Below are 25,506 nucleotides of genomic sequence, written 5' to 3'. Positions count from 1 at the left end.
CAACAACAAAAAAAATTCATCGTTAAAAAGGACGATGCTTATATCCGAAACGAAAAAGTATACAAACCATTTTCAACCCACAAATTGAAAATCGGACCTACATCCACATTGCATCTCATCTGAACCCTAGTTCTAGCTTTACCATCTCATCCAAATTGATTTTGTTGCATAGACATATCACTCCTTTTCTTTCTTACACGTCATCAACAACTTCAGATCTCCTTTTTTGACCATGTATCAATCAACTAAAAATGAGGTTGAAGTAGAGCTGGAGCTCAAACATAGAGACAAACTACAGGGCTCAAAAGACAATGCACCAGCCAACGAAGAAATGGAAGACCACTCGGGTGACGCCGGAAATCAGGCAGATGATCATTACAAACAACGATTATCCCCATTTAGATACAAATTACGATCTTACTTGTTGCCCTTTGTGCGACATGAAACTGATGTGTTATACAAGCTACAATCCAAGTTACGAAATCCTGTATTTGATTTTTATTTTGCTTGGACTGCCAATTTGGCAAGCCATACATTCTACATCTTAATGCTACCACCATCTGTATGGTTTGGTGCTAGTAAAATGGCAAGAGATTTGGTTCATGTTTTAGGGTGGGGTATATACTTGACTGGGTTTTTGAAAGATTATTTTTGTTTACCTAGGCCGAGATCACCCCCTTTACATAGAATTACTATGTCTAGTTATACTACTCAAGAGTATGGATTTCCTTCATCGCATTCTGCTAATGCCACCGCCGTCACTTTGGTTGTAATGAGCAATATTATCATGAACCAGGGAGCCTATGATACCAAAACATATTACAGTCTCATTGCCGGACTTGCAATTTATTACTTTTCACTAATATTTGGAAGATTGTACACTGGCATGCACGGATTTCTTGACATCTTTACTGGATCTGCTGTGGGTTTAGCTGTGTTTTTGTTTCGCTTCTATTTGGGTGAAAAATGGGATACTTTGATGTTTAGTCACGGATACACGTTTGGTATTGCATTAATTTTAGGTCTTTATTTGTTCATGATTCATATTTATCCAGAACCGATTGATGATTGCCCATGTTTTGATGACTCGGTTGCTTTTGTTGGAGTGTTGATTGGATTGGATTTGAGTCATCTCATTGGTTATCAAACGAGGCTATTTTTCAATTTAAACGATTTTGGGGATTATTATCTCGTACCCTTTGTTAACAACGGAGGCACCTTCAAGATCCTTGCTCGATTTTTCCTTGGAGTCGGTTTGGTAATCACTTGGAAATCGATATCGAAGCCAGTTATATTCACTATTTTACCTCCTGTGTACAAGATTATTGGTGTGTATCTCCCAAGAAGAAACTATATCTCGACCGCCCATACTAGAGATCCTACCAGACACATTAGATCTACATCCATTTCCAATGATGTTGACCAAATTGGTAACTTCAACAAATTTATAAAGGGAGTATCTGATCATAGTCAACTCGATTCATATGGACCAAGCAGCGATATTGATTACTACGAGATCATGGACTATAACAAAGGCAAAAAGGGTAAACCAATCAATTTGGAAAAGCTTAACTTCAAAAGTGGTGTTTTCAAAGACCGATACGATGTGGAGATTGTAGGTCGATTGATTATTTATGCGGGTGTATCAACTGCCTCGGTGTGGGCATTCTATTACGCTGCTAAATATCTTCATTTGTGATCAAGCATATATACATTTATAAATATATACATTTATGATATACTAGAATAAAACGGCATAATCTGCGAGTACTAGCGGATGGGTAATGGGGTTTTCTTTGGTATCAAATTTAAAGGAGTTGCTTATTTCATTACACAAAAAAGAAGACAATAGATTATATTATGCAAAATTTCAGTTTAGTTTTATACAGTCAACTGATAGTGTATAATAATAAAACTAAAATAGTTTTACCATATATTCGTCGAGTTCGGATAATACAGTTTTCATTTACTAATGTGTACTATATGTAACTTCCGTTTCATAAAAGATGAAGAATATTTTGGAAACTGAAAATTATTAGACGATTCAATAACATTGTATATTATACCTCTTTCTATTAGATCAATTCTTCCAGGACGTCCACTTATTAAATGGCGTTAATCGCCAATAGCGCATAACAGATCTTTTCTACAACTAATACCAACGAAAATTGACAAGTAGACCCCCTCTCTAACGTATACCCAAACCTACTCCTTCTTGCAGTTAAAATTATTCTTCTCTTTTTGTGGAATGAACAGAGAGTGAAAGAAAGAAAAAAAAAAGTCTGGCAGTTTTTCTTAAGAAAACCCATTACATGAGATTTTGCACTTCAGTATATAGATTATTAACTGAATTCAAAGTTTGGCGTCAACAATGAACGATTCGTTTAATAACCTGCAACTGGGACAGCAGTTGTATTTTAACAATTCTACATCTGCGCTGGGAACGACCACAACAGGCGCAGGAACAGCGACAGGAGCAACAGCGTCTGTACCTGATCCACAATCAAACAATAATCCTAATCTCCATAACAATAATTCCAACAACCACGCCAATTCCGTCATGAATAACACCAGGGCATCAACATCAAGTAGTGGCAACCACCACGTCGACACGGGAGACCACACTAATGGACACATGCTGGTGAGTAACAATCAGCTTCGCAATAGTACAAGTCGACACCCAAGCAACGAGTCGATAAATCCTGGAAACGAAGCAATGGATATGAACCCCCCTTCCAACCCATTGACTGGTCAACCAACGAGCAGTGACTTTTATCAATTGATTGGCCAACTTCAACAACAAAACAATATCAATAACCAGTTAGTGATGAAAATTAACTACCTATCAGACTCAGTTGACGAAGTTAAACGAAGTCTTCTGGAAATTCAACAACTGGTTTTCACTCTACAGAATAGCGGTCAAGCGAGCCCATTGACAGGGGTACCTGCGGGGAACTTGACCAATCAATTCAAAGCATTTGAAGTTTTCACTAAACATTTAACTAAATTGAACAAGGAGATTGAAGCAATCAATGGCCAAACACTTGGCGCCCAATCTGTACAACAACAACCACTGTCCTTGCTTCTGCGACAACACCATCTGCAGCAACATCAATCTCACCAGACTCATTCTCACCCTCACTCATCACAGCCGCATTTGAGTAGTGAATTACAATCGCAGAACCATATGAGTGTTGCAAATAATACAATATCACAAGACAGCCATGGTAGTCTACATCAAAACCAAGCTCATACAACTAACAATCAGGCATTCGATGATGAAACGGATTTAGGGAGAAAAAACCTTGTACTGAGATCGCCAGGTGTCAATTCAAACTCAACGTCACCCTATGTATTTGAGCTCGGTCCTTTCCCCACTGCGCGCAACAACTTGAACGGAAATATCAATTATGACAAATCGCCCATAAGTCTGGCGCAAACTTCTCACCAACTCAAACGATCACAACAAAGTAAACTGTCAATGATGTCATCCACGCAACCACAACAACAATTACAAACATTGCCCCAACAACAATTGCATATGTCGCAACACGGCCAATCACAGAGACCACCGAATTTGGCACAACATCCACAACAACAATTGCATTCCAGCAATCAAAATCTGGCCACGCATCCACAACAAGCAACAAACTCGTATTCCAATTCGTACATGCTTCCTGTACCTCCGTTGCTACACGACGATAAAACTGGAGGCTTGACGCACGGCAATGACTCTTCGTCGCAGTATTTGTTATCTCGTGACAATAGTGGACTATTAACATCAGCCTTGAGACAACAAGCGTCACATACCAGGTCAATTCCACCACAAACAAACACTGCTTTTTCATTTGATGACAATGATATTGAACAGAGCATAGGAGAGTTGGAACAGCAAACAGGGTCAAGTGTCGGTAGTGCTCATAATGCAACAACTAATAACGCAGACAGCAATGTACACAAGCAAATATCAGGCAAGCCTTATCCGTCAAAGAAACGTAAAATTGCTTCGGAGGTAAAAACGGGTGATATAGAAGAATCAGAAGTACCTCAATATAAGTTGGAGAGAAGTCTTAAACTGATTGCTGACATTTGGAAAGAATTTGCTTATGGTGTTAATGGAAAGCCACCATTGAAATCACTAGAAGCTAAATATGGAACCAAGTGGAGAAATGAGACCGAGTCACGTACATTTCTTCGACGTAAAAAGATTTATGAAGCCATTGAAGTGGGTAAAAGTAAAGGGTACAGTGAGGACGACGTCATACTTGAGTTGGAGGATTATCGAAGTTTTGAGAAGAACGGATCGTTAAAGAAAAGACCATTACTGTGGATGAGCTCGAACATTCCTGCAAAATTCACAGAGCCAGGAGATGAGTAATTAATAAGCTATAACATCAGTCTGCTAATTGGGGTTGATTTACATTATTTTCATTTTTTTTTCAGGTTCATTTTTTACACGTTATTTACAGAGGAATTACCACTTACATATGTATTAGTATAAATAGCTTTATTAAAATATAGGTTGGAGAGATACAAGTGTGTGATTTTCTTCGATCCTTTTGAGTATTCTCTTTCAACCAATGATTGTGTGATGAAGTATGATTTATAATGGTGCGGCTTTGATAGTGATTTTGTGTATCAAAAGTGAGTTCTCTATTTTTTTATTTTTTTTTTTGCAGATGCACCACGATGACCAAAGGATAGGAAGACACATCTGGTAGATTTGATAACATACTTTGCTAGCACGCTATCCTAATCAACAATGGCACCAGTAGCTGAAAATAAAAAGAGACCAATCACACTACCTCCTGAGGCTGAACAGCCCCAGAAAAAAGTTAGGACTCATCGAAAAAGAAACAAGACCAAGAAGTACAAGCATAAACGAATTGATCCTACCAGTCCATTTGGAGTTTTGGAGTATGAAATAAAGGAGTTATGTGAAGAATACAATCTTACTCTTGATGAGATATCCAACGATATGAAAGGCGTTTTAAACAATGCCGCCATACAAGAGTCATACCACCGACAAGTTGAACATGTTAGTATATTATGTTTCACATCCAACGGAGATTCACTTGCATTGGTACCACATATCGATGAGTTGAAAAAGAAACAAGTTGTCGTTGTACCATTCGGCATACCTGGTGATGAGGTTACTATCAAAATATTCAAAACGCATCCATTATTCGCCGAAGCTGATTTGTTATCCATACAATCTCCATCCAAGTTACGTGACAATTCTATTATCAAGTGTCGATATTTTGGTAAATGCTCAGGTTGTCAATTCCAAGACATCACCTATGATGAACAATTGAATATCAAGAGACAGACCATTGTCAATGCGTTCAAACATTTTGCACCACAATTATCGGAGTTGAAGAAATTGCCCCAGGTGCTAGAAACCCAGGGATCTCCTTTACAGTACAATTATAGAACCAAATTGACGCCTCATTTCGATATAGCTACTAAAAAGACTGGTGCAGATTTAGAGCATCGTCCTAATTTTGGGTTTGGAGCAAAGGGAAGACCAACGTGGAGGAAAAGCGATTTTGGTCCCGCTGGGTCAATATTGGACATTGAGGAGTGCAACATAGGTACGCAAGTTGTCAATATAGGGTTGCGCAATGAACGCAAGAGATTGGAGAGCACTTACAAGACGTATGAAAAGGGAGCAACAATTTTATTACGCGAAGATACAAAAGTGAAGGATGGTACTTTTGAACTAGGGGAAGCATCAAGAGACGAGGATGGGCAAGTTTCAAGTGTAACTAAAGAAGCGGAGAACAAAACTTTAGTCAAAACATGTGTTACTGAGTCACGTCAAGTTGTTCAAGAAATCATCAATGAGTTTAAATTTGAATTTTCAGCCGGTGAATTTTTCCAAAATAACAATTCCATCTTGTCATTGGTCACCAGTTACGTTAAATCCAACTTATTACAATCAAAACCCAACTATCTTGTCGATGCTTATTGCGGATCAGGTTTATTTTCCATCACATGTTCGGAGAATGTATCTAAAGTAATTGGAGTTGAAGTTAGTGCTGATTCGGTCAAGTTTGCTCGTCATAATGCCCAACTCAACAAGATTGAAAATGCACAGTTCATTGTTGGTAAAGCAGAGGAAATTTTTAAAGACATTAATACTCCAGCTGATCAAACCTCGGTTATTCTCGACCCTCCAAGAAAAGGATGTGACGATGTGTTTTTGAATCAATTGAGTGCTTACAACCCGGCAAAGGTTGTGTACATATCATGTAATGTGCATTCACAAGCTAGAGATATAGAATGGTTTTTGACCAACACCGAAAATGGATCAAAGTATGAGGTGGAGAGTATTAAAGGATTTGACTTTTTCCCGCAAACTCATCATGTCGAATCGGTTGCAGTATTGTCTTTGAGGTAGGGGCATAACGAGCTTATATAGACAATCGAAATGAAAATACTCGTTGAATAAACCTAGTTTGGATTTAGCCGATAACTCTGTAGCTCTCTCGTAGTTAGAACAGGTCGTCTAGCCAGAGATGCTATATAACTATTCTCTATCCCAAAGTATAAATGTTGGATTCTATACTACGAAACTAATGTAATGTACATTTTGTAAAACAAAGGCAAGATTAGCTTCAACTCAAGAAGAATCCTGAATACTTGATTAAAAAAGCACTTGTCAAATCATCAGAACGGTGACAGTCAAGTAAAAGGCAGTATTTCCTTAATCTTCCAACGATGTAACAGGTAAGAATGTAGAAAAGAAGGAGACAACGAGTGTTTCCGAGTAATTCATGACCTTGACTAAAATCGTTGGGTTATTTATGGTCCATAAGTAGGACACAAGTACCAGAATTTAAAATCATATGGGTGGATAAGTCATTCGTACAACCTCCCATGGAGTTGATTCTTCAATGTCTATAAAATTTGTTGAAAGCTTTTGTTTCTCTCTTCCCGAGATGTTGTTTAGGGCTGTAGACCTCATACTAATATGCAGGTTGCCTTAAAAAACGCCAAACGAGAGAGATACACACTGAAAAAAATATTCAAAAAGTTTGAAAAAACCGATTAGCACAAGTGAAGTACTTAGTATACAACCTACAAATTAAGCCAACATGGAAAACGATAAAGGTCAATTAGTATGTGATATCATGGGATATAGTATCTGAGGGAAGAGTGAAGTTTGAGATACGAGGTCAAGCTGACAACAAGGGATTACATCATGGAATTTTAACTTTTAAAAACATAAGTCTCAACCAGAATCGGCATTCCAAGCACTGAGAAGAGCGGTCTGATCATCTGTTTCACCAGGAAAGAAGCATTTATTCACAATGGTAATGAAGAGGTCATCAAAACCGAAAGGTGAAATCCACAGAATTTGAAAGCAATATGTCAGCGAATACAACAGCTAGACCATGCCAAATATTCACAGACATAGAGTTTTCTTTCCATCTCTACACACATTGACCGATCAAGTCTTCAAGGTTTCACTTGCACCCTCAGGCAACACTTCAAACATTGTATTTACTAACATTTCCCTTTCATTTAGGTCGAATTATACGTCCCAAGAAAATGTTCTGCTACCAACAGAATTATTAAAGCTAAGGATCATGCTTCTGTCCAAATCTCAATTGCTAAAGTTGACGAAGAAGGAAGAGCTATTCCAGGTGAAAACATCTCATACACTTTGAGTGGTTACGTTAGAGGTAGAGGTGAAGCTGATGATTCATTGAACAGATTGGCTCAACAAGATGGTTTATTGAAGAATGTCTGGTCTTACTCTCGTTAAATGGGTTTCATTTGTTTAGGATGTTGTGTAGGAAAAAGGATGTCTAAAGTTTTTAATGTACAAATAGCTTAGGTTAATGCAAATGTAGGAAATTCAACCGAGGAAGAAATGTGTCGCTGACACCGTACGTGGAAAGGCAGTAAATTTAGAAGTTTGTCTTGTTAACAACATGATCGTAGCGCTGAAAATTGGAGTGAACTTGATCTCTGGATTTTTGCATGTTAGTCGCCAAATTATGTTAACGAAATTTCATATGCCTGATGCTACCTCTAGTATAATGTAGGGAGACGAATCATCGGCAACGTGTCTCCAACGTAATACCACCGATCTCTGCGTTAAACTTGGTAGTCTAGTCCCAACAAGAACCACATTATCCTTTCCCATCTTTGTGTAAGTTGTACTATGTATTGTGTAAGTTGTATTGTTATTAAATTGATTTAATTTGGAGTAAGTTCGTAAATTTAAACTTTTAAGTACAGAAGTAAAAGTAAACACAACAAAAATAATCATACGTAAATTGAATATCTTAGATAAAAGAAATACCCACCCAGTATCAACAAATAACAACCAACGGTCGTTGAAAGAAAAAGAAAACCTGTCTCGACGAGTAAAAAATAATATACAACAATTTATACTGTCTAAGCCGATTGACGTACAGCAGAATTACCGTGTATACTACAAATTGAGAAACTGGTAGATCGGCATATTCATGACAAACGCTATCTTTACCCTTGTTTACAATCCCGACTACCTTGCCGGTGCATTGGTCCTTGGAATCCAATTACAGAAAATTAGACAAGTTTCGAGCCATGACTTCGCTCTTGGAATATTAGTTGATAAATTACAATTCACCACCCCTCAGTTGGATAAACTATTCAAGTATTACGACGAAGTCATCGATGTTTCACCTTTGGAATCGACTATCTATTTTAAGTTGGAAAACGACTTAGGAAGACCCGAATTGGGAAAGACATTTACTAAAGTCAAACTTTGGTCATTGGATAAATATGACAAAGTTTTGTATTTAGATGCTGATACTCTACCATTACTTCCATCGGATAATGCTACATCTGTTGCTGATCTATTGAGATTAGAGTTCCCACAAGATAAGGTTATAGCTGCACCTGACTCTGGGTTTCCCGACATTTTCAATTCTGGTGTGCTCTTGTTGAAACCGAATCAAAAGACATATGATGACTTAGTTGCATTGGTTAAGGAGTCTGCTGATAATCCCGATGTTTCTTTTGATGGTGCTGATCAAGGTCTTTTAAATCAGTACTTTAATTCTCAGCCGGACTGGGTGGTACAATTGTTAAGCAAGGATAAGGCGAATGTTGAACAAAGACAGAATATTGATAATAATTGGATTAAATTGCCATTTTTGTACAATGTGACACCTTCATCGACATATGAATATTTGCCAGCAATCAAGCATTTCCATGGTGAGCCTTCTGCTCCAGAAGGTGTTGATTGTAGGGATGGTGGTTTCGACCAACGAAGCAATGACCAAAAAATCTTGGATCTGACGTCTGAAACGTTACTGCGTTATCATTTTGCTGCAACACAATATGTTGTTGCCAATGCTTCGCAGATCAAAGTGTTTCACTTTATTGGTCCATACAAGCCCTGGTCATCCTCATCCACTGTCAGTGGAATCCACAAAGATTGGTGGAAATTGTGGATCGAGGAGTTTGGACAAAGATCAGTGCAGGAGGTAATTTACGATCGATCGTCACCTTCGCCTACTTTTGCCTCGCGTGAAATTGAATCAAGCAACAAACAGGAAACAAATGCTAAGTCACGTACTACAAAAAAGAGACCTGTAAGTGCATCAGACCCCTATGCATTATTAGACCCAGCCAATTATCAGCATTTACCTGACAATGTCAAGCCCAGTCTTGACTCATTGTGGGATCCCTCCAAAGAGTCACCACCAAAGATTGATCGATCAAGGGAAGTGAGTAGCGGAGGCGATACATTTGAAGAACAGTTGAGGAAACTGTATGATAATCAATGGGATCCTCGCAATGTGGGAGATAATCAAGCTCATAAAGAGGGTAGCGTAGTTGGTGGTGCTGATGCAGTAGAGTACCTTATTTCGCAATTTGAACTGTCTCAACAAGCAAAGCAACCTACATCATTCCAAAGACCCGATATTTATGGACATAAATTTGTCAAACCTGAAAGGGTGTTTGATTCGTCGTCTGATTATGTACCTAGACATATCTTACGAGATCTTGAGAAGGTCAATATAGGTACCGAGGCGGATGACACAAGACCTCATCAACCTGAAACGTCTCGGTTGTCAAAACAGGTTTCTGATTTTAATGCCATCAACGAGTCATTGGAAAGACAAGGCTATGTCAGTGCAGACTATTTTGAAGAAGTTTATGATGAGGATCGAGAAGCAGGCACTGGAGAGACATTTGCTAATGACAAGGGGGTTGTGGGGGAGGAAGAGGACAATGGCACACCTGCACCAAAATTATTTCCTTGGGAGTTCAAAGGCTGCCATAGGCCGGAAAGAGTGTTTGATTAGTTTTCGTAACTTGTTTCAATTCGTACTTTAATTATACATCACAAGCAATTATCAATGTGATAGGTTGTAGCATCCTTTAGTCGCTCAATCGCAAAACACAATATCAAAAGTGTCGTGTATGTTTGCTCAAAAGAATTTCTACTCATCAAAAAAAAAATTTTATTCACCCTTCACCTCACTCTCAATTTTTTTTCAAAAGTTTTCAATTTAATCTAGATCCTCCTTTGCTAAACCCATACACCAATCATGGCATCCAACGGAATTACTGAAATTGACTCAGGTTTGATTGAATCAAACTACGACAACGTCGTCCATAGTTTCGATGACTTGAACTTGAAACCAAATATCGTTAGAGGTATCTTTGGTTACGGTTACGAAACCCCTTCCGCCATTCAACAAAGAGCTATTTTGCCAATCACTGAAGGTAGAGATGTTTTGGCTCAAGCTCAATCCGGTACTGGTAAAACTGCTACTTTCACTATTTCTGCCTTGCAAAGAATTGATGAGAACGAAAAATCCACTCAAGCTTTGATTTTGGCCCCAACTAGAGAATTGGCTTTGCAAATCAAGAGTGTTATTACTTCAATTGGTTTATATTTGAAAGTTACTGTCCATGCATCTATTGGTGGTACTTCAGTTAGTGACGATATCGAAGCTTTCAAGTCTGGTGCTCAAATTGTTGTTGGTACTCCAGGTAGAATCTTTGATATGATTGAAAGAAGATACTTCAGAACCGATAAAGTCAAGATGTTCATTTTGGATGAAGCTGATGAAATGTTATCATCTGGATTCAAGGAACAAATCTACAACATTTTCAGATTATTGCCAGAAACTACTCAAGTTGTCTTGTTATCTGCTACCATGCCACAAGATGTTTTGGAAGTTACCACTAAATTCATGAACAACCCAGTTAGAATCTTGGTTAAGAAGGATGAATTGACCTTGGAGGGTATTAAACAATTCTACATCAATGTTGAAGAAGAAGAATACAAATTTGACTGTTTGGTTGATTTATACGATTCCATTTCAGTTACCCAAGCTGTTATCTTCTGTAACACCAGAAGCAAGGTTGAATTTTTGACCAACAAATTGAGAGAACAAAAATTCACTGTTTCCGCTATCCACTCTGACTTGCCACAAGGAGAAAGAGACACCATTATGAAAGAATTCAGATCTGGTTCATCAAGAATCTTGATTTCAACCGATTTGTTAGCCAGAGGTATTGATGTTCAACAAGTTTCATTGGTTATCAACTACGACTTACCAGCCAACAAGGAAAACTATATCCACAGAATCGGTAGAGGTGGTCGTTTCGGTAGAAAGGGTGTTGCTATCAACTTTGTCACTGATAAGGATGTTGGTATGATGAGAGAAATTGAAAAATTCTACTCAACTCAAATCACAGAAATGCCTGCTGATATTGGTTCTCTTTTCGCTTAGATATAGGAGATGGCTCACAACATTTCACTTCACCCTTTTCTTTTATGTAGCATATTCATATAAAGGATCATATTAATAGGAAGTTTTACATTCATTGTAAATGATGCTATTGTAGATTTAATTACTTGCGAACTGTTTATCATCACAAAAAAAAATAAAGCACATGGAACATGATAAGTGCCACCTCCTCCTATCGATTTCCACTTGAACCATGCCCGAACTGCCGTCTTATAATATACCAGGAGCCTTCCCTTTGGATAGCTCAACACCATTTACCAACAAACGATTAATGAGTGTCGTCAACGAAACAGTACAACATCAAATGGAAGCCAAATTTATTTCAAATCAATTGGTCACTCGCAAAACTAAATACCAACATGAAATTTTATACCAACTTGAGGCTCTATGCTATATCCTTATATTTTACCAACTTGTCAAGTATTGTCACTATGCGTGCCTTATTCCATTTCTAAGTCACATTTTAGTGTTATTGGCACTAAACCCCAGAATTATCACCAGTTCAAATTCAAGAACAGTATTGGATATCTTGTTTGAAGATGCAGATGCAGACACCAGAAGAAGCACATTGGAGCGTAAACTCCCTGATTATAGCTACATGATGTATGCCAAGACCCTATTTGTTCTCTTATACCACACACTTTTCATCACTACATGGGGAGTTTCATTAGTAAATCGAGAAAAACTATCAACGATACAATATGGAACATGGTGGTTCATATCATTCATTGGAGAAAATGTACCCGATATTTCCCCTGATGCATCTACATGGAGCAAAATTGTCGAGCTTGGATTATTCCAACTATTATTTGTTGATCTACTAATTCTTTTCATTCAATTAGTTTTGTTTCAATGCATATACTATCAAAGTTCGCTACTAGGTCTAAGTGGCAGAAGTATAAATGAAGCTGAAGTTTGTGTTATTAGAGGAAGTGAGTTAAATACTGGTGTTCAAGGCGATGAAAGTTTAGATGGGGATCAACTGGGGGTATTTACGGCGTTGGTTGTACAGTTGTATGAAAACTTCGAGATACTGGGGATGTTTAGGTGGGAGTAAATATGTGAATATACGTATAGGTTGCGCTATTAATGAGAAGTAGAATGATTAGTTTGTAGAATATGAAACCTTTCCAGTTCCGCTGTCGGGTTTACAGATTTTACCGTGATAGAAAAGTAGCTAGCCTTCTATTATATAAGTTTCAGCTAGTCTAGGTAAGTCTAGACATCACCGGGCTATATTCTTTACTCAAGCTCGTACTATGTATTAAAGTGTCACTAAGGCGCGCTCAAAATCCTATACGCGTCTATAAAATTTGCACATTTCATTCAAAAAATTGCAAAAAAATCAAATCTGCTCCAAGTACCACTATTCATTCAATCAAACACAGACCAACTCTACCAACAATGACCACAGAAGCAGTCAAGAAACAAAAATTAGAATCAACCGAAAGTCTTAAAGTTTACTTGCGTTCCTCAAATGCAAAATTACCTACAAAAGGATCAGTATTAGCTGCAGGTTACGATCTCTACTCCTCAGAAGATTCACAAATACCAGCCCATGGTCAAGGTCTTGTCAGTACTGATATTTCTATAATTGTCCCTATTGGCACCTATGGACGTGTAGCTCCACGTTCAGGTCTTGCTGTCAAACATGGAATTTCAACCGGTGCTGGGGTAATTGATGCTGATTACCGGGGTGAAGTTAAAGTTGTCTTGTTTAATCATTCAGATAAACATTTTGAAATTAAAAAGGGAGATAGAATTGCTCAATTAGTTTTGGAAAGAATTGTAAATGCCGATTTGGAGGAAATTGATTTGGAAGGATTGTCAAATACTGAACGTGGTGAAGGAGGATTTGGATCGACTGGTAAGAATTAGATAGAGTATGCCTGGGTATATCACTTAATGTACAGTTTTAGTAAAAGATAATATCTCAAATCTATATGTATATAAATAGGTCACGAGGTGATAGCTTGCATCATCTCTATTTCTTTATCGACTTTGCATCTTTCTGTTATGCCTTTTCATTCTTCACTTTTTCATCATCGTGTTTCTCAATTTCTTCGTCTTTGGCATGTTCGGAACGAATTGGAGCAGTTGGGTCCTCAACTGCTTTGTTATGAACTTCCTTCTTAGTGTCCTCGTTCTCCAATTCCTTATTCAATCCATTTTCAAGTTCCTTCTCTTCTTGATCCTGTTCATAATTCACACCTTCAGTTGCTGTATCCTCATACTCATCCAAGTTGATATCATCCTTAAGTTTGTTAACAGTGCCCTTTTCTCTTTCATTTTCTTCTTCAATCAATTCATCTTGTTCCTTCAAGATGTTCAATTTCAATTTCGAATCATCGGATAATTCCAATTTGGCGACATTGTAAACTTCATCAGGAATTGAGGACAATACTGCCAACAATGCATCATAATATGAATCAGTAGTTTGATTATCACCATAAGTGTAAGCGCTACTCAAAATCAATAAAGTGGAAGGAATTTTCTGTCTCAATCTCAAATCCAACCATGTTTCCAAATCTTCTCTCATTCTACCAGGAGAAACATCACTAGTTTTGATACCTCTTTGAGAACATGCCATTTGCAATTCCGGTATAGATAATGACTCGACACCTTCATAGTCGATTGCCTTATCATCTTTAATGATTGTCAATAATCTATGTCTGATTTGATATCTTAAAATGGAATCAGTACCAAATGGTCTTAAAGACATGTACTTACACATGGCAACCAATTGATGACGACTCAAGTTATCCAAAACTTGATCGTTTTTGAACAATCTTGCAACTTGAATCAATTGTTCTCTAGTGGGGTTCTTACCCATGGATATAGCATGGAAAAATTGGACAAAATTTTCTCTTTCTGCATCAGTAATCTTTTTCGATAATTTCAACCCTGATTGTTCCATCGTTTGCTTAATATATTCACTAGCTGCATTTCTCGTCTTTTTCAACTTGTTTCTCTTATTTTGACGATCTGTTTTAGATTCATAAGTTGAAGGCAACATATTTGGGAAAAGTTTTAAAGCAACAGGAAGAAGCAATTCTGCAAATGGAATAAGAACAAACACTGCAAATGGAACTAATCTCACCACATCAACAATTGTTCTTTGTAATTGGTTAGCTTCTCTTCGACTCAATCCGTATCCCGCAATTAATTTCGTCAACAATTTCGTGGATACCTTGACTTCGTAACCCAATAACTTGGTACCCAGCCAGTAGTGCTGGGCTTCATGCTTAACCTTTTCCCAAAGAGTGGGCTTAGGCTTGTCTTTGGCTTCTTCTTTTTGTACAAGTTCATTTGTTGGTGAATTTTCCAATTTTTCAAGTGCTTTGGTGTCTATTTGTTTCTCCCTTGCCTTTTCGCTGTCAGCAGTAGACTCAGATTTGGAAGATAACGTCTGGTTCCCTTGCTTTGAAGCTAGTTTTGCATCCTTCACTGGTGATGGTGGTGGTGCTGTAGACTGAAGCCTAACCCAATTGACAGAATCTGCATGCAATTTCGGACTTAAAGGATACCTAGTATATCCATAGTGCATTATATTGGCACCTCTGTGTGATAGAATTCGTCTGGTGAGTAGACCGTTGCATCCTGTTATTTCCTTTCGCAAAATTGATGATGAACTCATGGTTTAGGTGGCAACGCTGGAACAATCGGATATGAACAAACTTAGCTAATGGAAAAATTGAATTGAAAAACCAAAAGTAAACTTGAGATATGAGTAGGCTTTCTGAAATCAAGACTCTCCAAGTGATATTGTCCAGTTTGGAAGAGGAAAGCTAGACGGGGTTAATACTCTGTATGCTGAAAAATTAATGGAGAGAAAATAGAACACACTCTCTTCTGTGAATTGCGTGTGTAGTGTTCATTTTGTACTGCATATAAAAACAGTTGATTACAATATACAAATATTTCATTTTACTTTGAATAATACATAGTACTACACACACACACACACACACTTCCTTCTTTATGTTACTTTGTGCTCCTCTCTCTCTCTCTCTCTTCTGGCTACCAGCAGAGCCTAAAGTAGAATCACAACTTTCTATATGACAGAGAAAGTACCTAGCATGAGTAGATGCGTTGTTCAGCTCACATAACTCATTCTTTTTTGCATTTGTGAAGTGGGATCAACGGGTTGTAACAAATGACATGTATTATAACCTAGAGTATTGTCTCATATGCTTATCAATGACTATATACAACCAATAACCCATGTGCTCTTTTATAGCCTCTCTATCTCTGAAGTGGAGACAATTAAACATTTTGTGTTGCAAAAAAAATTAGAACAATAAAGGGAGCGTAACAGAGCGGCACACAGACTCCCTTTAGGTGCACACCCTTTTCACATCTACCAGCAGCTCCATCATCAATCATATACACCCATATAGTCTATAGCTACGCTTTATATGTCACAAGGACTAGATCAAGCACTGGACCAAGCTGGTAAAACAAACTCACCTTTATCTCAACTACGACTATCGTTTATTGACTCAAGTGTCAAGCCATCCACCAAAAGACCGAAGAAATCTTCATCTAAATCTCTCCAGCCTAAGCCACTCCATTCTAATGGCTCTCGAAACAATGGAGTCAAGGGATATAACACTAGTGTCAACCTTGATCTGTTTGTACAAAATTCTTTAGACACTTCGACTGATGAAACCCTTTTACAAAGCAAGGCCCAAGATGTGTTCCCAAAGGTAATATCCAAGGACGACGTGAGAAAAGCGGGTGCTCTTGCTTCACTTTTCCTAGATACGAGAAATATTCTACAAGCAGAATGTAATGTGGTTGATCCGGCACCTAACTTGGACCCGAATCCACTACATCATGATACCCCTTTCGAAGAAACTAAAATCAGTCGTAGTACATTTATCCGTGCTGAAAAAGTCAAGTCAATGTTGGGTGTAAAATACCTCCATATACAACGAATTTATGATTGGCAAGAAGCAAATGGTGATCATAATAGGCACCCTGGAGTAGAAGGGGTATACAATCCGCTTCAAATCTTGAGAAATAGGAAAATCAGAGCAAAGTATCATGAATACCCTAAACCACTACATTTGAAAACAATACCACTTGCATGTAATGTATTCAGTAGACACAACCAACCAGGTCACCGGCATCACCTCAAAAAGGATTGGAAAATGTTATGGGCAATTGAATTGGAAGAATATATTGGTGATGCTAGATGGAGAGTTCATCATTGGAATGAATTGAGGGATCCACATGGGAATTATTGGTTTCCTGATGATGCTTCTGACAGTGGTGTTGTTCATCATAGGAAGAAACATAGATTTAGGCAAAGACTACACGATAGATTATTTGAATTATCTGATGATGAAATAAGGCACAGCAAGCCGGAAATTGAAACAAAAGAAAACAAGTCACAACATAGAGTACTGAAATTTTCACTTGAAACATCAACTAGTTCAGAGAGCGATGCTCAACATTCTAAATTATCAGGAGAAGAACATCCCCATCACCACAAACATAGATTCAGAACAAGAGTTAAACGGTTTTATCGTGGAGATTCGTCGTCATCGAACTTATTAAAACAACTCACTACTTCGGATGATAAACTAGCTAATGGTCTGGCTGGATCGGAACAATCGGAAAACGGGTTAAAACAGGCACGTAGTACCTCCGACACCAATGGATCACATGAGGATAAACAACACAACATACCATTAATTCTAGAACCAGAAGAAGAGACACGGTTGAGTGATTCAAAGAGTCAAGCAGTACCTCCAACAATCCGCATTGAAGAAAGCACACCAGATCCTATTACTCAGTCCAAATTACAAAATGTTGAGATACACCCCACACAACGGGTCTCAAATGACGCTTTGCCTGTAAGTTCCACGACAAATGACAATGATGACAAGTTGTCAAAAGTGGAAAAAGTTGAATCTAGTACGGTAAATGATCGACAAGAACAAAATTTGATGAAAGTAATCAGTTGTTTAAGCTACTTACGACAATCATGTATCACTCGCATGCAATACTTGTTATCAATATACCCCAACTATTTACAATTGGTGCAGAATAAAGTTGATCACATCAAGTCTGGCTCGATTGATGACGTTTTGCAATTGATGTCACACATTACTGATGAAAGTTTACCTGCTTTTGAAGATCTACAGCGAGGCTGTCTTGACGAAAGTAAATCAATTCTTCACATGGTTAACAACAATTATTCCATCAAAATTGATACGTTGCTAAGCGCAGGAGATCGATCAATTTCAGAAATCAATGCATCATTATCGTTAGATTTACGGAAAACTACTGAACGGTTAGATTCATTAGAGCAATCATTATTAAAAACTAGCTTTAATAGTGTTAGATTGAAACAGGACTTGACTAGTGATGCTACGATGAATTATAGAATCATTTATTTAATTCTTGAAAATATAATTGTGGGATTATTGAAGTTGGTTTGGGTTTTGGTTAATATTTATAAAGTTTTGACGTGGTTTGTTATGCTTATTTGGAAATTAATACGAATATTTATTTAGAGAATGCAGGTATAGGTTTAATATATGATGCACGGTATATAAAACTGTCTAGTGTTCTATTTTGGGCGCAAAATTCACTTGCCCAAGCGCAAATCCAAAAATCATGGTTTCGAGAAAAAAACATCATAGCTAAATATACACTCTTTCTACAACACCATCAAAATGCAACCAAAATCAATAACACTACTACAAAAGATCGACTCAATAGTTGAACAAATCTTGCTCAAATTTCAAAATATTCTTGAAGTCCTCACAAATGATTCCAAACCTAAAGAACTATTATCGATTGAATCCTTAACTATTGAAAGTGATGCGATACAAATTATTCGTTACAGTCAGGATTTATTGTCGATACTGAGGAGTTTGAAGGAAAGTTGGGTTTTGGGTAGTTTGAAGGTGAAAGGGTGTGAGGGGACCAGTGAAGGGATGAGTGGTGAAGGTGAAGTTGCCAATATGGTGACGAATTGGAATGAAGGTGAAGTGGATAAAGTCTTTAAACTATTCAATGAGTTGACTGATAGTATAGCAACGTTTGAGAGACCCAAAGCCCAATCATAATGTCTGTTCCCAATAGTTATAGAATGGTGGTGTGAATGCATGACTTGAACATTGAATGATCTTTGGTTAATATTAACAATCTAAAAACACATAAACTAACATTAACAATAAACTATAATTTATACAATAGCACTTTAACGACCTTCAGTTAAAGACTCAGCAATTCCATCAATCAAGCTATCAATATCCTCCACGCGTACACCACAACTTAAACTCAACAATTTTCTATATTTGTACATCGTATCATCAATACCAAACATTTTCGTCCTTTTAGCAACTTCACTCACTAATTTGTTTCTTTGTAATTGATGTTTGGTCAATTCAATAGCCAAATCAGATTTTTCTTCATTGACTAATCCATCATTGTCATCTTCAGTATCTTGTTTTGTATCCATAACCGCTTGCTCTTCTCTTTGTACTAATGAAGCTAATTCATATGCTTGATTGCGTTGCATAATGTTGGTTATCTTAGATTCGTTCTTGGATATGCTTTGTTGGCAAAGTTGGATATGTCGATTGACAATAGATTGTGCTTCCTCAATGTTATTAATCTCATGGCTTTCTGCTTCAATACCGGAACTGAGGAATAGCTTCTTTATGTACTTGACAGCCTTGTTTGTTTCACTTTGTTTTTCAGCAATTGAAGATTTTAATTGAGCTAACTCTTTGTCTAGTCTACTCGATTCATCGTTGTATGAGCCAGACAACGAACTGATCATTCCTGTAATCATTGTTGATAAATCTTCAAAAGGGAGGTGGGGCTTATCAATTTCATTTTTGATGATCTTGCCCTCGTTGTCCAATTTAGGGGGATTTGGTCTTTTGAAAACTCGGCGCAGTGAATGAGAGGCCATCTCGTGACTGTCTTGATGCGTCATTTTATTATGTTGCAATGGAGGCGAACGCAGTGTCAATGGGTGTTGGGTACCAGTGCCAGAAACAGGAGATCCTGCTACCTCGATTTCTGATATCACAGCTAGTGGTTGATGTGCTGAAGTGAGTTGATTTTTGTGTCCAGGTGGTGACACATTATCACCATGTTTTTCAATGAATATGTTCTCCTTGTCATCGTCATTCAAAGCTTCAAGATGTCTACTATCAACCCTGGCCATTTCTTCGTCTTCTTCTTCAACATCATCATCTTGAACTGTAGTTTTTTGTGTATCAGGCGTTTCAACTCGTTGGAAATTAGGTTGAATTGGAGTTGCCAAACCTTGAATTGGAGCTGGTTGATCTTGTAAAGTACGCCCATTATCCCTTGGTTCGTAATAGTCCATTGATAGTTGAGTTTGATATGCTTCTTGTGCAGCACCAATCTGCGCATAATTCGGTATTAGATTATATTGCATAATCAAGCCTCTAGCGGTTTCCCGATCAATGTTTTCGATGTCATCTCTTGTACCATATTTAAGCAAGGTTTGAACAAAACTAATACACCCAGATTTAATAGCAATATGTAAACATGTGTCGCCTCGTACATCTTGATGGTTCAATACGTTCTTCATCAAATTAACCAGCCTCGTTTGGCTCAGATCAGTTAGGATTTGCAACTTTGTCAAAATTGAGTTCAAATATGATTGCAAACTATCAAATTTTGATTTGACTTTGGCAAATTGACATAGATAATGTAGTGGCGTTCTTCCATTTATGTCAGTATTGATCAAACATAATTCTAAATCGTTCAATACTTTGTCAAAATTTCTCAATTCATAACAATTGTTGAATGAAATCAACTTTGATAATGGGTTCAATCCAAAATTATTTACAATCAACGGGTTTGCTCCTTTATTCATCAAAATATGTATCATTTCGTAATTACCAATAGACGCAGCCCAATGCAATGGAGTATGTCCTTCGTCGTCGATGGGCTCGTTAATATTGAAATCAGAAGGTGGGTTGTGTACAAAATACGGAATATCAGCACTATCTTCACTAAAGAATTTCAAAAGTTGCGCTGCATAACTATTATCATCACCGGGACTTGATTCATCTTGTGGCAATTGATTACCATTGTTGAACAGTTTTCTATCCTCAACACTAGAGTTCATTGACGTATCGCTTTCCTTTGGATCGTTGTGCATTGACCAGTTTGACTCGTTGGATGATTGCGACGATAGTACTTTATTCTCTGCATACACCTGTAGTGGAATTGGGTTAGGTATAGGTACAGGAAATTGTCTCACATTGCTGCTTTGTTGAGGATACACTTGAGGGAATTGTTGTGGTTGAAATTGCTGAAATCGCAGTATTAATTGTGGGTTTGGATACCCATTTTGGGAATTAGGTAGACTACTACTGCCATTTATTGATGCATATTCTGATTGTGAAAATGAGGTACCTGCACTATGAGGTGTCATTGCCATGTGGTCAAACTGTGGTGGCACTGGGTGTGGTAATGACTTTGCAACACCTTGTTGACCATTGCTGAACACTTGTGGATACGAATTGGGTGGAACGACGAACGAGTTTTGTCTTGAATGAGCACCGCTTGTATCTTGAGAAACAAATGAGCTATGTGCGGAGGGTGGCATGTCGCCCATCAGTATATCAGCTCCAGCTGCTGCGGCTGCTGCTTCCTCTGCTGCTTGTTGCAAAGCTGCCTTCTTCCCTGTCTTGTACTTTTTAGGTGTATCACCTGGCTGTTTTGGTTTTTTGATATATTTCCGTTTGACCAAATTGGTGTTTTCCTTAGGTGGAGGTTTTGCTTTCACGGGAATTACCAAATTTGGATCGTTGAAATCTAAAAACAAAACCGGTGCTAACTCTCTTGTTACTCCATATGTACAAGCAAGCCGACGGGCATCTTCAAGTGGGATCCAGGTTCCTTGGAAACGACCAAATCCTCCCTGAACTTTTTCGTGTAATCCTTGCTGTACGCCCTTTTCCAAAATTTTTGTTCGTTTAGCCTTGGGAAAATTACAACATTTCAAAATCTGTGTAGCATTCACCCAATCGTCTTTACATCTCCTCATTATAGGAGAATCATTCATATCACATTCGTAAACCTCAGTCTAGATATAATTGTTAGTATAAAATATTCTGAACATTTTTGTGGGTTTGCTGCTGCTGGTTGTGGGAAATAAAATGTTCTCTCCACCCATGACGCGTCAGGGTGGAAAGATTCTGGTTTAAAGTGGTATCATAATAAAGAAAATTGACATACATTTGAGTATATAGCTCGAACTACTGGTGGAGGTCCAGACATTATGGGATATGTTTGTGGTAGTATGTATAGGCAAAATTTGTAGTCTAATTGCCCTCAATCTCTAATGACAATGTTGAATGAACTTTTTGAAATGGAAGAGAAATTTGAATTTTAAATTCTTGAACTTTTTTTTTGTTTGTATCTTTCTCTCTCTTTCACTACAATCTCCGGACTCGCGTTGGCTTAAGTATACTGCTTCCACCCTACGTTGACCACATTGTAGTTTATGGAGAGCTCGTATACGATTTTGGGTGATGGATAATATAATGAGGACTGATATAATTGCTGACCAGTAACAAAGCGGAGTTGTGTAATGGTACTTGCATATGTAGAGAGTTTTAAACTGAGGTAACTTTTATAACATACAAATAAAGACAATATTTTTCCGTGTATCTTCACAAGCTTTGAAATAAGTTGAATTGATAGAGTTAGTCCTAAGTGGCTCTGGAATTACAATTTGGATAGCGATGAATTTCCCTCTAGCTTTAATCAAAAGAAGAATGGATGCAAAGCCGGGAAAACGATAAAAATTGGAAGACGGAAAAAAGATAGAAAGCTAAGATTATTAAAAAACACGTTAAAACGGAGAACATATATGAGACAGATTTCAGTCAGCTATTACTTAAGGGGCTCCTCTACGACAAGTGATTGATACCGAATTCGACTTGTTTATAGACTGTTACAAACTTTGCATGAATGAGGTTGAACTATGGTGAAGTTGTGACTCAATGTTGTCCAAGACACTCTTCCATTTATAGATCCGAAAAGTAAAGTTGGTCGATATGAACTAGTAAAGTGTAGCAGAACTGATGTAGTTAATGTTACTTTAGGAACTGTCTTACCGCTTCCGGCCCTCATGTGGAAACGTTGTACATACTTTTGCAACCATTCGCGTCTATCAATCCGATTTTGTTATTTGTTCTTTGTTTAGTGTCTTGGCTTATACTGCAACATCAATTCAAACCGAATAACCACAAAGCCAAGTAGGTGACTGCTCCCTATGGTTGAGTGCAGAAAGACACCTTCATAACTAATTGGCAATGCAATTTCATTTTAAATTGGTGCAACCTTCAATCTTCTATAAAAAGAAGTTGCACTTGCAAGATTGTATCAATATAAGTCTTTTTCTTACATGACTTAGAATCTAAATTTGAGGAGTTGTTGTTTACCACTCATGAATTCAAAGGGCTCTAAGCTCAAGTATGATGATGTAGATAATTTTGGGCAACTATCATATTAAGACGCATTGAGAACTCAATTTTGAAGCATCGTGTCTTAGATAATGCTTTGTATGTGAACATTGTCATGTTAATAGTGGGATCATGACAAAACATCATATGGTTAGCATGGATTATGTTTGCCTTTGTGATTATAGAGACGAATTCTAAGAGTAATTTTAGTTGCCAAATTAAATATAATGAGTTCCCAATCCCTACACTCAAGCCAATTGCTGATATCGGTATCACAGAGGCATAGCCTCAAAACTTTCATTCACTTACTTTGTTTCCAAAATAGAGGCTCCTAAAGTGAAACGATCAGCTAATGGATACTCCCAGTGCATACTTCAACTGATCATAGCTGAACTCTAATTGCAGCGATTCCTATTCATTTGAAGAATGCGAAATATTTACTGACACAGAGAGAAATCACCAAACCAAATCCAAGTAAGTAGTTCGTAAATGAGGTTTACAAAATTGCTTCATTTGTGTGTACCCGGTACCAAGCTAAATTCGTCCTGCATTTCACCAATCGCTTTGAGTCTCTAGTTACCCGCCATGCAGGTTTTCCGGAATTGAATAGCACTGAGACTCAGCTTGACAATTACCTTTTGTTTCACAAATTAGAGTACCAAGAGGTAAGATTCAGTAATGGCCAAGGTTGTCATGCTACTTGCCATATATTGGCTAAGAAAATTTTATCTTTGTTTCGTCCGGTATGGCGTCATGAAAGCAGTGGCATAATTGTTTTCTTCCGATCTTTCTGCTCACATACAGGAATAAGAAATTTTTCCTTGTATTACGTTTCTTTGTTGTATTTTTGCATTTTATCATCTACAAAGGGATAAGTACCTTCAGTTGATAAAATTTCTGGCTCATATTTTGGGTTTCTTCTTAAACTTGAGTTGGCGAATCAGTTGAAAACTCGTCAAAGGAAATTTATTTTGAGAGCTTTCGAGACTACCCCCATGCTATCGTACACACCTCTTATCATAAACATTTCACACACCGACTATATAACTTTAAAGTGTCGTATGGCAACTTCAATATCAAATATTCTAGAAATGCAATGCATTTCAATGATAGAATTATGAAGTTACACAAAAAGTGACACCACTGCGAAAGAAGATGAAATCGCGTCAAGAGAAATCTAACGATTTTACGTTTTTCATTAAACAATCTTCGGGCCACCACGATAAACAATGTTAGACTTTTTACCTAGTGTGATCCAGGATCCTTTTGAAAGCTATAGGCCATTTCCAAAAATCCCAGACAATTTGTTTGCGGCACATTGGCATGAGATTGTTGGTGCTGCTATTTTCTACTTTACAATTCAAGCGACGGTTAAACCATTGGCGACTTTAATTTTAGGAAAAACATATACCACGTTACCAAAAAAAACCCGAATTGATTTTGACATTCACATTGTTTCAATGGTCCAGTGCATTGTATCCATTGTACTTACGTTTTATCATTTCAACAATCCACACTGGCAAAATAGATCAAATGACCCAGTGAATTCACTTTTGGGATCTACTCCATTCGGTGGAATGGTTGGAGCTGTTTCTGCTGGGTATTTTATTTGGGATATATGGGTCTGCGCTCGATATTTTGATATTTTTGGTGTTGGCTTTTTGCTTCACGGAGGTGCTGCTTTGTTTGGTATGATTTGTACACTTATACCGTATTGCCAACCCTGGACCGCCAGCTTTCTTGCATTTGAGATTAGCACTCCATTTGTTAACTTGAATTGGTTTGCTTCTCGAATGCCAGAAGGAACTTTCAGTGACAGCTTTGTCATTATCAATGGCCTTTTGTTGATGGTTGTATTTTTCTTTATCAGAATTATTTGGGGTTTTTATGCAATTGCTCAATTGGCCATCGATATGACTTACTCATTAGACCAGATTAACAACTTTATACCAGCAACACTCTTGGTTCTAAATTTTGGGTTGGACGTTTTGAACGTTTTTTGGTTTTACAAAATGGTCAGAATTGCTAGAAAGAAGGCATCGAAGAGATCACCAGATAAAAAGACAGATTAATTGTTTTAGATGCCTAGTTATCAGTTGAGGCAATGCATCATCTTAGGGTAAATAGTAATACTACAAAGTAGACTTAGTCTGTATACTAGTGTAAAAGTAAATTTACGTCACAGGATGGTACGTAGTTGCTACCTTGAAGGCTAGGATTGTTGATGATACAGTATCGTGGTTGTATCGCCTCGG

The 25,506-nt window shown here is 37.6% G+C and overlaps 13 protein-coding genes across 13 annotated transcripts; 11 read left to right on the top strand and 2 right to left on the bottom strand. All coding sequences in view use genetic code 12, as the record gives it.

The window, feature by feature from the left end:
• Positions 1-232: 232 nt before the first annotated feature.
• Positions 233-1,699, top strand: CORT_0B10270 (Lcb3 protein; the record flags this gene model as incomplete). Its single annotated transcript, XM_003868118.1, has 1 exon — positions 233-1,699. The coding sequence occupies one exon, from the start codon at positions 233-235 to the stop codon at positions 1,697-1,699; it is 1,467 nt and encodes a 488-aa protein (XP_003868166.1).
• A 672-nt stretch (positions 1,700-2,371) lies between these two features.
• Positions 2,372-4,378, top strand: CORT_0B10260 (hypothetical protein; the record flags this gene model as incomplete). Its single annotated transcript, XM_003868117.1, has 1 exon — positions 2,372-4,378. The coding sequence occupies one exon, from the start codon at positions 2,372-2,374 to the stop codon at positions 4,376-4,378; it is 2,007 nt and encodes a 668-aa protein (XP_003868165.1).
• Positions 4,379-4,762: 384 nt separating this feature from the next.
• On the top strand, positions 4,763-6,403 carry CORT_0B10250 (Trm2 tRNA methyltransferase; the record flags this gene model as incomplete). Its single annotated transcript, XM_003868116.1, has 1 exon — positions 4,763-6,403. The coding sequence occupies one exon, from the start codon at positions 4,763-4,765 to the stop codon at positions 6,401-6,403; it is 1,641 nt and encodes a 546-aa protein (XP_003868164.1).
• A 697-nt stretch (positions 6,404-7,100) lies between these two features.
• Positions 7,101-7,774, top strand: CORT_0B10240 (Rps21b protein; the record flags this gene model as incomplete). The annotated part of the gene is made up of 2 exons (XM_003868115.1): positions 7,101-7,124; positions 7,535-7,774. The coding sequence occupies 2 exons, from the start codon at positions 7,101-7,103 to the stop codon at positions 7,772-7,774; spliced, it is 264 nt and encodes an 87-aa protein (XP_003868163.1).
• Positions 7,775-8,483: 709 nt separating this feature from the next.
• CORT_0B10230 (glycogen synthesis initiator) lies at positions 8,484-10,313 on the top strand (the record flags this gene model as incomplete). Its single annotated transcript, XM_003868114.1, has 1 exon — positions 8,484-10,313. The coding sequence occupies one exon, from the start codon at positions 8,484-8,486 to the stop codon at positions 10,311-10,313; it is 1,830 nt and encodes a 609-aa protein (XP_003868162.1).
• Positions 10,314-10,559: 246 nt separating this feature from the next.
• On the top strand, positions 10,560-11,753 carry CORT_0B10220 (Tif translation initiation factor; the record flags this gene model as incomplete). Its single annotated transcript, XM_003868113.1, has 1 exon — positions 10,560-11,753. One exon carries the CDS (start codon positions 10,560-10,562, stop codon positions 11,751-11,753), a length of 1,194 nt encoding a protein of 397 aa, XP_003868161.1.
• Positions 11,754-11,964: 211 nt separating this feature from the next.
• CORT_0B10210 (hypothetical protein) lies at positions 11,965-12,828 on the top strand (the record flags this gene model as incomplete). Its single annotated transcript, XM_003868112.1, has 1 exon — positions 11,965-12,828. The coding sequence occupies one exon, from the start codon at positions 11,965-11,967 to the stop codon at positions 12,826-12,828; it is 864 nt and encodes a 287-aa protein (XP_003868160.1).
• A 347-nt stretch (positions 12,829-13,175) lies between these two features.
• Positions 13,176-13,649, top strand: CORT_0B10200 (Dut1 dUTP pyrophosphatase; the record flags this gene model as incomplete). Its single annotated transcript, XM_003868111.1, has 1 exon — positions 13,176-13,649. The coding sequence occupies one exon, from the start codon at positions 13,176-13,178 to the stop codon at positions 13,647-13,649; it is 474 nt and encodes a 157-aa protein (XP_003868159.1).
• A 136-nt stretch (positions 13,650-13,785) lies between these two features.
• Positions 13,786-15,408, bottom strand: CORT_0B10190 (Mrs7 protein; the record flags this gene model as incomplete). The annotated part of the gene is made up of 1 exon (XM_003868110.1): positions 13,786-15,408. The coding sequence occupies one exon, from the start codon at positions 15,406-15,408 to the stop codon at positions 13,786-13,788; it is 1,623 nt and encodes a 540-aa protein (XP_003868158.1).
• A 781-nt stretch (positions 15,409-16,189) lies between these two features.
• Positions 16,190-18,298, top strand: CORT_0B10180 (Mtc4 protein; the record flags this gene model as incomplete). Its single annotated transcript, XM_003868109.1, has 1 exon — positions 16,190-18,298. The coding sequence occupies one exon, from the start codon at positions 16,190-16,192 to the stop codon at positions 18,296-18,298; it is 2,109 nt and encodes a 702-aa protein (XP_003868157.1).
• Positions 18,299-18,460: 162 nt separating this feature from the next.
• CORT_0B10170 (hypothetical protein) lies at positions 18,461-18,856 on the top strand (the record flags this gene model as incomplete). The annotated part of the gene is made up of 1 exon (XM_003868108.1): positions 18,461-18,856. One exon carries the CDS (start codon positions 18,461-18,463, stop codon positions 18,854-18,856), a length of 396 nt encoding a protein of 131 aa, XP_003868156.1.
• A 134-nt stretch (positions 18,857-18,990) lies between these two features.
• On the bottom strand, positions 18,991-22,061 carry CORT_0B10160 (Swi4 component of the SBF transcription complex; the record flags this gene model as incomplete). The annotated part of the gene is made up of 2 exons (XM_003868107.1): positions 18,991-21,867; positions 22,020-22,061. The coding sequence occupies 2 exons, from the start codon at positions 22,059-22,061 to the stop codon at positions 18,991-18,993; spliced, it is 2,919 nt and encodes a 972-aa protein (XP_003868155.1).
• A 2,419-nt stretch (positions 22,062-24,480) lies between these two features.
• On the top strand, positions 24,481-25,323 carry CORT_0B10150 (hypothetical protein; the record flags this gene model as incomplete). The annotated part of the gene is made up of 1 exon (XM_003868106.1): positions 24,481-25,323. One exon carries the CDS (start codon positions 24,481-24,483, stop codon positions 25,321-25,323), a length of 843 nt encoding a protein of 280 aa, XP_003868154.1.
• Positions 25,324-25,506: the final 183 nt, after the last annotated feature.

This window comes from Candida orthopsilosis (genome assembly GCF_000315875.1).
Source record: "Candida orthopsilosis Co 90-125, chromosome 2 draft sequence".
Taxonomy (NCBI): domain Eukaryota; kingdom Fungi; phylum Ascomycota; class Pichiomycetes; order Serinales; family Debaryomycetaceae; genus Lodderomyces; species Lodderomyces orthopsilosis.
Note: the sequence above shows the minus strand (reverse complement) of the source record. Positions and strands in the feature narration are given on the sequence as shown.